This window comes from Nicotiana attenuata, unplaced genomic scaffold, assembly GCF_001879085.1.
Source record: "Nicotiana attenuata strain UT unplaced genomic scaffold, NIATTr2, whole genome shotgun sequence".
Taxonomy (NCBI): Eukaryota; Viridiplantae; Streptophyta; class Magnoliopsida; order Solanales; family Solanaceae; genus Nicotiana; species Nicotiana attenuata.
Genome location: NW_017676083.1, coordinates 39,998 through 52,413, shown reverse-complemented (window position 1 = coordinate 52,413; position 12,416 = coordinate 39,998). Strand labels below are relative to the sequence as shown.

Here is a 12,416-nt window from a genome sequence, read left to right as displayed (position 1 = left end):
ATATATCAGTAGGTCAAGTTCTGTAGTTCTTTAAAGGCTGTTGATTTGCTCTACAAGGATGGTTCTGCCACTGAATCATAACAGCGGGTGTTTCAAGTAAACAAGCAGAACAACTGTAAGCTGTGATAAGCACCTCAAGAAAATGGTAGTGGAGTTTCTTCCTGCAACTGATACATCTTGATTATCGTAGAACTGACAAATAAGGGATAAGCCTGACTGGTTTTCAACCTGAAAATGTTAAAACCCATCAGTTCGCACATGAAACACTAGACGATTTATAGTCTCTACGTGACTTTTCTCATGAATGGACAAATACAAGCTTCACAAGGTTAGATGTCTAATATTCAGCCTCAAAGAGCATGAAGATGGACTCATGTCCAATTCTCAGTCTTTGATTTCCTCACCAAAACTAACAGCACGATTTCATGTAGCAGGTAAAACAGGCAATTGTTGCAAATCAAAATAAGGATGACAGATTACTGGTAGAAGAAGTTCCCGAGATGTTCCATTGCTGAAGAAATCATCCATAACATGGGACCGAAAAGCAAAGCTTATCCTAATCAATGTAAAGATGCATAGATAAATCACTTATCTCCGGCTCACATATTTAGGTTAGTTGATAAGTTTTGAGTAAATTAAGTCCCAATGTGGTCAACCTAACATTCAACGCCTAACTGCTTCAAGCGCTTAAATTGAGATGCATCATACTGGGCATATATTTACAGCCATAAGTCAAGCCAGAAGCAGCATCTTTCCTGCTAAAGTGGGTCCACAAAGTTATGTGCATTGTTAATCCAAATACCAATTAAATGTGCCAAACATCTTACAAGGGCGGAAAGACAATGCTGCTACTCTCAGAACCCATCTTTTCTCAATTGCTACCAAGTAATGTAATTTGACTACTGTTTTATCATTCACATCTCGAATTTTAGCAGAAAACTTTCACTCACTAATTCCATGTAGGAATCCGATTTCTCTTGCAGCAGAACTCCAAATAAAAATTGTGTTAGGACTTCATAACCAATAAATGATGACAGAATCTTTAGACATGCAGCTGAAATAGCTATGCTAGCCTATGTTTTGGTTCTAACAAGAGGGGATTCTCTTATGGCAAGTGAATATAAAACATTTCAAGCAAGATAAAGTTTGCAAAGCCACAGAGTGTATGCAGCATGAGTAGCTATGTCAGAGAAGAACCTTGCAGCAATTGGCCAAAATTGTCGAGATCCTTACAGAGTAAGGACCAGCCAGATTCAACTCCCCAATGACAAAGAGAATAATGTCCACAGAAAGCTCAGTCATTGTCATACTCAACTGCCAAGCCAGAAATATCAACAAGAAAAGAAAATCACATGATTATTCTCAAAAAGAAAAGAAAACCACATGAAAAGTAGAGATATTAATCTGACCTCTCTCAATCTAGCATAGAAATGGCCAGGCACCCAGTGGATAATATTTTCTGATCCCTGGGTCTGAAATCTATAACGGTAGAAAACATCAATTTCTAATGGATGCATGAGTTCTCTCCTGGCATCACAAACAAGTGAGTAACACAAATTACAACATATTGGGACCATCGGTTCTAAAATACAATATCAAAGAGAAAGATGAAAGCTTGCATTAATTTACATTATTTTACTATAGAGACTCACCACATATTTTTCTGGGAGTCAAAGTAATACAGCAAAATCTCCAGCCTGCTCATAACCCGAACTTTAGCGTTTGATATCTGTATAACAACTTGAGTAGTACTAATAGAACCCTGTAGGAGGGGATACTTTTCCTTGGAGTCCGAAAGTTCATGAACGATGGTCAAAGAAACCTTGTCCACTGACACAGTTACACCAAATGAACTTCCTTGCGGACTCAGACCTTTTCCCTCACTTATACATGAATCAAGTAGCATGATTTTTCCAGATTCCTTCTCTAGAATGCCATCCAAAAAAGCATTGCTCACATATGGAGAAGGATCATGAAATACTTTAAACTTAAACGGGTGTCCAGGATTGCTGACAACTTCCAGGACCCCATTAACAAAAGCTAAAGCACAATCATTCTTCTTGTTCACAAGATAAAATATATTTTTAGTTTGTGGAAGATATGTCTCTAAGTCAACATCACCATCATAGATGTCATATTTGTACGGAAGCGCTCTCCAAAGTGCCCAGGCACTATCACTAGAACTGGAAATGTCAACAAAATCAGATTGTCGACAGCAATTCAACCGCAATGGTTCTCCTGATTCATCTTTGGCATATAATGAGATGAAGGATAAATACTGAACTTGTGACTTCCATCCTCTAATATGGTGATACTTCACCCTGAACAAAGCCCTCTCTCCCACAAGCGAATAGTGGATCGCACCAACTAAATTGTAGCCACTTTCTGCCCTATCAACTGCAACATACATATGTTGGTCGACATCTTTGATAGAAACAATTGTTCCATCAGGAACCATTTCCTCCAGACATCCAGAAGATTCTCCGCTGTTCTTCTGATGTGTTTGCTCTATGCTTTTGGTTGCTTCTATGCTAAATATGGCTGATAAAGATTCCAGGTGTGACAGCTCTCTTACAACTTTGAATTATTCAACCGTACGCAAGTATCCCGCAAGTATAGCTTTTCTTCTGTTTTTGGTTTTTTGAAGACCTGAATTTTAAAAGCACGTGATTTTTGCCCTATATGAATTGTTCCCAAAAAAATTCAAACAAAAGGATTTTTTCTTTATTTTTACAATTTTTGTGAATTTTTGTGTTATTTTCTAATAATTGTTTGCATTTTATTTGTGCATTTTTGTTCATATGAAAATATAAAAGTAAGCTTGACATTTGCATTTAGGATCTAATTTCATATTTTAGGATCAATTACTGGTTAAGTGGTTTTAGAACAAAATATGAAGAAAATAACAAAAATAGTCTACTTTTGCATCTTTAGTTGTTAATTGTTGAATTTGTCACAAAATAGATTTTAAACAATTTTAGGAATTGATTAGATTAACTTTGAAAATATATTAGGTCTTTACTTTAATTTTTGCAATTTTATAAAATCAGAAAATACCAAAAGGAAAACAAAATTAAATAAAAAAGAAGGAGAAAGCAATTAAAATAGGTGGTCTTAATAATAAACCACATTTGGACCATTTAATTGAATTACCCAGCCCAAAAATCATCCCTGGCCCAAACCCATCTCACCAAACCCGGCCTACCCCGATAGACTCAAAACGACATCGTTTTGGCGTCAAGCAATCCCAGCCGTCGAGGTTGATCAAATCAACGGCTCAGAATAGGTTAGTCGCTGATATTTAACTGCCCCAATCGACCCCCCCCCCCCCATACCCCGTCTCGTCTCCCTCACTCACCCTTAATCAGAAACCCTAACGACGTCGCCCTCATTTTCCACCGCCATTAATGGCGGCGCCGGCGTCCAAATCCCGCCCCATGAACACCATAGACTCGCCTCAACTCCCTCATCCCAAATACCCAAGCCATTTCCTTCAAACACTGACCGAACTCTTCGAATCATAAGTCGAAGTTTTCCGGCCAGAACTCAACTTTCTCCGTTTCCCATCAAATTAACACCGCAGAACCGCCGTGACCTCCTCTTTAAAACCCCCCAAACCTCGTCCCTCGAACCTAAACGGAACCTCCCGAATATCAATTTGAAATTTCCGTCCAAAACCCTAGGTTCCCCAACCGGTGACTTGGGACACCATAAATCTCCCAAGTGGCGACTCTGATTTTTAATAATAAATCCCGTTTCGATTGTCCTTTAAGTGAAAAAACTCCTTTACACCCTTTTGGGGGTGTAGTAAAAAGGAGGTGTGACAGCTCTGGCGACTCTGCTGGGCAGAAGAACCCAGAACTTCGGTTCAGGGTTCAGAATTCGAGCTTAGATATATTGTTGTATTTGGCTTTATCTGTTGTCTGATTTTAGTACATGTTTGGACCTAATGTAGCCAATGTTTGTAGAGAAATAGCAGTGTAGAAAGTCAATTATGTCATAATAGTGTCGAAACTCTGCCGGATTTTTGAGAAAAATGAAAGGATAAATAAAAGTTTTTTTTAGTTTGTTTTGTTTGCCAATGGAAAAGAAGAACAAAAAAAAGAGTTGTATTTTCAAATTAGTTTGTTTATTTGCCACTGAAAAAGAAAATATAAAAAAAAATCTTGCTTTCAGAACTAGTGTACTTACCAACAAAAACGAAAGAGTCTTGTTTTCAAAAATAGTTAGGTTTATTTGCCCGAACTACGCAGGTTTGATTCTCACCGGATGTGAGATACGTAGGCAACCCTCATCGCGTCCAACCATCCCTTTTCAAAAATAGCCAAATAATGTCAAAATCTTAAATGGTTGTCAAAATAAGTCGGGTGACACCATTCTTGTTAAAAATAAGCCGAATGTCCCTCAAAAGGGCGCCGGAAGGCCGTTTTGCAAGAACAAGCCACCTTGAGTCATTTGTAAACGGTTTGTGGGCACAGCCTGAAAATCTCCCTTGCGGTAGTGCTGTAAGGTCGTATTCGCAAAACCGAGTCTTTGATTTCCTTAAATAAAATTTTCAAAACTAGCCACTTTGCTTTGTAAGTCAAAATAAGCCATTACATGGCCAATTTCTTTAAATAGTCACACTTGACATGGAAACCTTCTCAGTCTTGCGCAGGCCTGCGGCGATGCCGAGTGATGCCCCGCGGGCCCCAGGATGTGAAGCTTTGATGCACCCTTGATCTAGCTTTTAATCATCGAGTCTGTATTTTGTTATTTTGAGTCTGCTTTTGTAGTTTCCCTTCAAGAAAATAAATAGTCTAATATCTCTTGTACTCGGCGTTTATTAATGAAATTTGAAAATCCCAAAATTATCCCTTTATTTTTGCATTCAATTTGCAAGAACTACGCTCGGTCTGATTCATGCAGGGTCGTGATACGTAGGCAATCTCCATAGGATTCGACCGTAACTAAATCAAAAAAAAGGAAAAACAAGAAAAGAATGAAAGGAATGAGGTGAAAAACAAGAAAGGAAAGAAAAACAAAAGAGGGAAGGAAAATATGAAACCAAACAAAAGCAAACAAGAGAAAATAAAAAGGGAGCATAGGAAAGAAAAGAGCGGAAAAATAATTTTGAGGAAAGGAGCGAATAGGAACAAGGAAAAGCTAAGGCAAAAGAAAAGAANTTAATTAGTTTCTTAGGTTTAGTTTATATTGATTTGGTTATAGCTGAATTAGAGATATTTAGTTTGACTATAGGTGAATTTAACAAGGATAAAGAGGGGCTGAGGTATTAGTTAGGACAATTCAGTATATTTGGGATTGAATGAAGGGTAGTTTAGGTATTCCCATGTAGAGAAATGTTGTAGATACAGCTAGAATTCCCTAGACCCTTCTAGAATAGGGCCTTAGTTTAACTTTCAGAAATTTTAGTGCAGTAACTTGTGTCACAAGTCAGAAAACAAGGGGTTAAATGAGTAAATAAAGAAGGACTAAAAAAAGAAAACTGAAAATCTGAAGGCTGCCCTCATTTTGCCTATAAAAAGGCATGCCAATGCCTTAGAGAACAAGTTTTTGAACCCCAAAAATTCCCCCAAAGTGTTCTTCAAGTTTCAAAACAGAAATTTGAATTTCAAAATCCAGGTCTTCAAAAAACCAAAAATAGAAGAAAAGCAATATAAAATCAGAAATTACTGTTGCATTCATTTACCTTAGATCAATTTCAAATTTTAGGTGTTGAGTTGCATCTTCTAGTTCGATTTCTGGTTGTGGAAGTTTCAAAAACTTGCTGGGTTTAAATTCGAGTAAATTTGGGGTTTAAATGAGCTGTTGTAGTCTTTTATTGGGTTTTGTCACTCGCTGGTTCATCTCTGGGTGTTTGTGAAGTTGTTTTTGGATTGAAATTTGCTCCTGTTGCTGTGGTTAACATTACTGATTTATAACTCCTGTTGCTGATCTCTCCTTCTTCTCGTTATATTTCAAATTTCAGGTACATGTTCTGAATCTCAACATCATGTAGAATTTCAGCTGAAATGAAATGAAATGGAAGCATAATTTCATTAGAAGCTTCAGTTGTTGCAATATTTTCATTATAATCGACTGTAATGATTTGGATTGTAATTAGGACTTTTTTTTTAAAAAGTAATTTGGACTGGTTGAACCCTTAATTTGTAATGGACTGTATTGAAGTGATGAACTCTTAAGCATGAGTGTGTTCATTTGAACCATTAGGCGTGTGTTCGTGTATTTAGAGATGTGTATGAGTTTTTAGTAGTAGAGTACTAGTTGTAATTAAACTGAATAAGTTCCTGTTAGCTTTAGTTGATTTCCTGTCAACCGTTTCATAAATTTGTTTAACAAGTGACTCAGAAACGTGATAGATCCTTTGGTGGTTGTTCTCATTTTCACTCTATAATTAAAAAATAACTTTACTGAACTGTTTTGGACGGACCTGAGTTCCAGTAGGACGAAAGCATTGAGTTCGGAGATAGTTGATCATTTGAGTTTGCATGTTAACTAGGTAAAAAGTATAACATGTGTATTATAATTGTTAAGCATGTATAAATTTGTTAGGTTAGATACTGGATTTGAACTCGACTTTTGGCACGTTACTTCACAAATAATAAAATCACAAGCCTAGTCAAGTAAGATTCTGAAGTTGTCATTAAGCATTTCACAGGTTGCCTTCGAAATTTCTAATTGCATAATTGACCTCTTGGACAATTTTAGGCATCAACTAATAGAATATAGGTGTGCATGTTGTTGAGTTCACTTTTTGTGCTATAATCAGTATTGGGCCTCGTCTTAATTCAACACCTGATTTTGGGCTCAAACGTGAGGCCCAGACAGCTATTGTCCAGCTGCACAACTAAATTTGAACAATGCTCTTGGGCCTGGCTTCCGCAATAATAGGCCTAGACTGTCCAATCCTTTATGTTTTGAATGAATTGCTAAATCCGCTTTGTCTTTAATTCATAAATTACTGAGCTGGGTTGATTGAAAACTGAATCATAAGGATTTGGCCTTTTAGATATACTAATTAATTAGGGCCTTTAGAGACAATATTAAATAGAAAATCATAGTTTACTTTAGGTTGGACCTTTAAATAATAAATGAGATGAGCCTCGCTAAACAAAAACACATAAATTGCGGGGCCCTCGACAAATGTATATATTAAAATACTTAGAATTTGGGATGGGCCGTTTAGCGAATTTTATGGCCTTCCCCAAAGATAATAATGCGTTAGACACTTTAGACACGCTTTTAATAATTCACTTTCGTAAAACTCGGGTGCACATTTATGTGACCTAAATCCAAATCTCAACGAAGTCGGAATGTGTCAACAACTACGGGTGCATTTATGTGACGTGGTTCGAGACACGTTTTCACGACGTTGCAATTCTCGTTAAAAATAATAATAAAAGCGGTTTAAGATTATAAAGCATAAGCTAAAACATGTTTTGAAATCAGATAAATATTCCAAATATAACAGTTGAGCGACCGTGCTAGAACCACGGAACTCGGGAATGCCTAACACCTTCTCCCGGGTTAACAGAATTCCTTACTCGGATTTCTGGTTCGCGGACTGTTAAACAAAGTCATTGTTTTCCTCGATTCGGGATTCAACCGGTGACTTGGGACACCATAAATCTCCCAAGTGGCGACTCTAATTTTTAATAATAAATCCCGTTTCGATTGTCCTTTAAGTGGAAAAACTCCTTTACGCCCTTGCGGGTGTAGTGAAAAGGAGGTGTGACAGCTCGCTCGGGTACACAGTCTAGAACCTATACCCAGGTTTTGAACCTAGAATAACTTGACCTCATGCCGGATCCCTAGTAGGAACGCTTATTTGCATCATGTGTATTTTGACTTAGGGAACTCAACACAGGGTTGGGTCCGTCTAGGACAGGTGTACCCGGAATAATGGACCATCCTGATGCATCCTACTTGTGCATTTATCTATTTTGGACTCGCATGCTGACCGACTTTGAATATCTGGGAAAAATTGGAAAAACAAAAAGAGAAAAAGAGAAAATAGCAGTGTGGAGAGTTAATTACCATATTAGAAAAATCAATGTCCAAGTAGTGCCGAAATGCTGCCGGATTTTTGAGAAAATGAAAGAAAAAAGAAGAAAAGTGTTTTTTTAGTTTGGTTTGTTTGCCAATGGAAAAGAAAAATAAAAAGAGTTTTATTTTTAAATTAGTTTGTTTATTTGCCACTGAAAAAGAAAATAACAAAAAGAAAAGAGTCTGGCTTTCAGAAATAGCGTATTTGCCAAAAAAAAAAGAAGAAGAAAAACAAAAAAAAGAGTTTAGTTTTCGAAAATAGTTAGTTTTATTTGACCGAACTACGCCAGTTTGATTCCCACAGGGTGTGGGATACGTAGGCAACCCCCATCGGGTCCAACTTTCCTTTTGCAGAAGTAGCCAAAAAATAACAAAAGTCTTAGTTTTGTCATGAATAAGCCAAGTGAGGCCATTCTTGTCTAAAACAAGCCGCATGTCCCTAAAAGGGCGCCGGAAGGCTGTTTTTTGCGAGAATAGCCACCTTGGGTCAGTTTCAACGGTTAGCAGGCACATCCTTAAAATCTTCTCCCCGAAGTGCTGAAAGGCCGTAACTGCAAAACAGGCCGTTTGTTTTAAAATTGGAAATTTGAACAAAAATAGTGTCATTCTTCCCTTTTAGGTCAAAATAAGTGATAAATCACCTTAATAAATGTGCAGGATGAGCACGACTCAAAATGAACCTTTTTCAATTATGCATAAAATCCCTTTGGAGTTGCGTCTGTGGTGGAACGACCTAGGAGGAGAAGGGCAAGATGAAGTCAAAAAATATTTGAAAGGGCTTACCGGTTTGTTGGAGATTGTGCCTCGGGGAGACATTATCAGAGCATTGGTCACATGCTGGGACCCAGCGCACAACGTGTTCCATTTTTCGGACTTTGAACTTACCCTGTCCTTAGAAGAAATAGCTGGCTACATCGGAAATGATGAGGTTCCTTTAAGACATAATTACTTGGGTGCCCCAAGAACTGTAGCTGTACACAGATTTTTAGACTCCCTGAAGATAAGCAGGACGGTCCACAATGCAGATTTGGCGAACGACTTTTGTACTCCACACTTCATATATCACAGATATGGCCACATAGAAGGTTTCAATAACCCGGAAAACAAGATATGTAGCAAAGGAAACCGCCAAAAATGGGAAGAACACAGACGTTTTGCTTTTATGGTGGTTTTTCTGGGGCTTGTGGTATTTCCAAGGAAAGACGGAAACATTGACATAAAAATAGCTGGGGTCGTCAGCACTCTACTCACTCAAGCCAAAAGCACTCTTGCGCCCATGATATTAGCCGAAATCTTCCGCGCCCTTACAGCCTGCAAAGCCGGGGGAGACTTCTTCGAGGGGTGCAATCTTTGTTGCAAATGTGGATGACCGAACACTTGTGCCGTCGTCCTCAATTCCTGAGTTATGGGTCTACAAAGAAAACATGTGTAGAAGAGTTTTACACAAGGATTAAGGGGATCAGCTTGCCCGAGGGATTAATGGGCTGGACATCATACTTTCGGTCCCTCACCGCTAGTCAAATAGAGTGGACGTTTGGATGGTTGCCTGTTGATGAAATCATATATATGCCAGCAACGGGGCCGCACTTCCTTTTGATGGGTCTTAAGAGCATCCAGCCTTATGCCCCGTATCGGGTTTTAAGGCAACTCTGGAGGTGCCAAATAGTGCCAAAAGACGGCGATCTTAATGCTCAGGTAGTTGAAATTAGCCCTGACGGACAATTTCCTGAAGCAAGAGTCCGCCAGATCTGGAATGAATGCCAATACTTAAAAGCGGATACTTGCGTACAGGATCGGGCCAAAGGCGAAGTGTCGCCAGGATACCTTGCTTGGTATAGGAGAGAATATGAGCACGAGAGGCCAGCTAAAAGACCTCACATCCGGGAGTTTGCCGAATCATCGCAAGAACAGTGGGCTTGGTTAGCTAAAGAAAATGAATACAGGGCCCACATAGGAGCATTGGAGAAATAGGTCCAAGACCTCCAGTTTGAAAACAGCGTGCAAGCCGCGGCTGATGAAGGTGAGAAAAAGAAGTTGGCCCAAGAAAATGAAGCCTTACGGGCCCAAATCCAAAAGATGAAGTTAGTGGCCGAAAGTCCCATTAGGAGTGCCAAAGATACAAAGCTTATAGCAAATCTAAGGCAAAAAGTGAATGACTACAGTTTTGATCTCAACAAAGCAGAAAAGGAGTTAGCTGGGGTTCGAAAACAATTGGCTAAAAATGCGGAAGAACGAGCCCGCATGATTAAGCAGTTGAGAGAAGAATACGATAATGAGGTCACAGGATTAAAGAAAAAGGTCATTGCCACAGAGAACAGAATGATCAAACAGGCAAAAGAATTCAAAGTTGAAAGAGAGCACTGCTACACGGCATTGGCACAATTCGAAATGGACTTGCAACAACTCCAGGAACAAAACCAGGTAGCCGAGCAAACTTCGGAGGCTAGGGCCCAACAGATAGGGCGGTTGCTTCAAGAAAAAGGCCGAATCAGAGAGAGAATATTAACCGTTGCTCACTCCATTACTAGGAAATGCCAAGTGTGTGAAAACATGACCTGTACCACCTTCTTTGCATCAGTGATGATATTTGTGAAGCAGATAATGAGTGACCTGGACAGAATTCAAAGGGAACTTGCATATAGGCCCGCGGCGAGATTGAACGATGTCCCGCGGGCACCAGGAGCTTTAATGTATTCATGATTGTCCTTTGAGTCTGTATTTCCTTTGCTATTAGAGTTTGTCATTTGAGTCTGTATCTCCTTTTCTACTAGAGTCTGTCAGTTGTCTGAGTCTGTATTTCCTTTTCGTTAAAAGTCAGTCAGTTGATTGAGTCTGTATTTTCGTTTAAAGTAGAATAGGGATGGTGGAGTCTGTAGTTCATTTCTGCATTAGAGTCTGTTAGTTGTTTAATCTGTCAGTTTTGAGTCTTTGTAATAGACGTATTTGCTATCAATAAAATTGAAATTCCCAAAAAATATTTTGCTTCTACTTTACATTTATTCTTCACGAACTACGCTCGGTCTGATTCATGCGGGGTCATGATCCGTAGGCAGTCTACATAGGATTCGACCGTAACCAAATAAAAATAGAAACGAAATAAGAGAGAAAATGCAAAAGAGGGAGCGACAAGAAACAATGGAAAAACAAAAAGGAAGTGGCACATAGAAATAAGGAAAAGCCGGGATGACGCATGCAACCAGGCAAAGGCATAATAGAAATGATTAACTGCTTAGGTGCATGCATTCCCAAATGTGCGGTTATCTATCTGTTAATGCTCTAACCGCTAACAAAGTTGTTGTTGATGAGTTCAGGCAAGCGGTTAAGTTGACTGGCATTCTGGCAACCCATCCCTACAACACCCGCTCTAAGGATAAGTCAAACATGGTCAACCAGGAATTAGAAGCAAGCATTGTCGACCCGTCTAGGGAGGAGGAAGTAGTGGACGTTAATGCAATGAAGGAGGAGATGTATAAACTGAAGCAACAAATGGCCGAGATGTACCAGGCCTGGTCAAAGGGACATCCACCACCAGCCTATCCTGCTAACCCCACCTACCACCCACCACTAGCTCAGCCTCAAGATCCTCCCACAGTGAACTCATCTCCGGCTTTCCCTACTTACCAGCAGTATTACGGAACCACCTCTCAAACACCACCACCTCCACCACCCAAACAAATTCCATGCCCTCCACCGCCAACTACTCCTGTGTTTGTGGCTCCCCCACCTGTCGCATTACACAGGTCCTCTAGCGAACCTTTATTCCAAACCCATGATAACCAGTATTACCCACCCGAAGCCACTTTCAAACCACCAGAACCATTCTCTTACACTCCCCGTCTTGATCTCTCAGCTGAAGAAGAAAAGCCTCCCAAAAACCCTGAGCAAGAGGAAATGATACGGAAGGTTAAGAGCTTAGAACAGTCATTCCGAAATATGCAGGGGCTCGGAGGACAAGTGAGTGTAGCCTACAAGGACCTGTGCCTGTTTCCTGATGTCCAGTTGCCAGCAGGATTCAAGTTACCCAAGTTTGACTTATATGATGGACATGGGGATCCGGTGGCCCACTTAAGGGGGTTCTGCAGCAAAATGAGAGGAGCTGGAGGAAGGGACGAGTTATTGATGGCTTACTTCAGTCAAAGTCTAAGTGGAGCAGCCTTGGAGTGGTACACACGACAGGATCATGCTCGATGGTACACTTGGGACGACCTGGCCTCGAAATTGTCCCGGACCGTCTGTCACTAACTAAAATTGAGAAGAAGCCCGGAGAAAGTTTCAGAGAGTATGGTTTTCGGTGGAGGGAGAAGGCGGCAAGAGTCGATCCTCCAATGAAAGAGAGTGAGATGGTTGATTATTTCCTACAGGCTTTGGAG

At 39.7% G+C, this 12,416-nt stretch overlaps 1 protein-coding gene across 1 annotated transcript; it reads right to left on the bottom strand.

Moving 5' to 3' along the window:
• Nucleotides 1-133: 133 nt before the first annotated feature.
• On the bottom strand, nucleotides 134-2,458 carry LOC109220734 (the record flags this gene model as incomplete). The annotated part of the gene is given in 4 exon segments (XM_019385198.1): nucleotides 134-228; nucleotides 1,198-1,314; nucleotides 1,410-1,527; nucleotides 1,653-2,458. Coding segments are annotated over 4 exon segments (1,136 nt in total), but the record flags the coding sequence as incomplete, so codon positions are not given.
• Nucleotides 2,459-12,416: the final 9,958 nt, after the last annotated feature.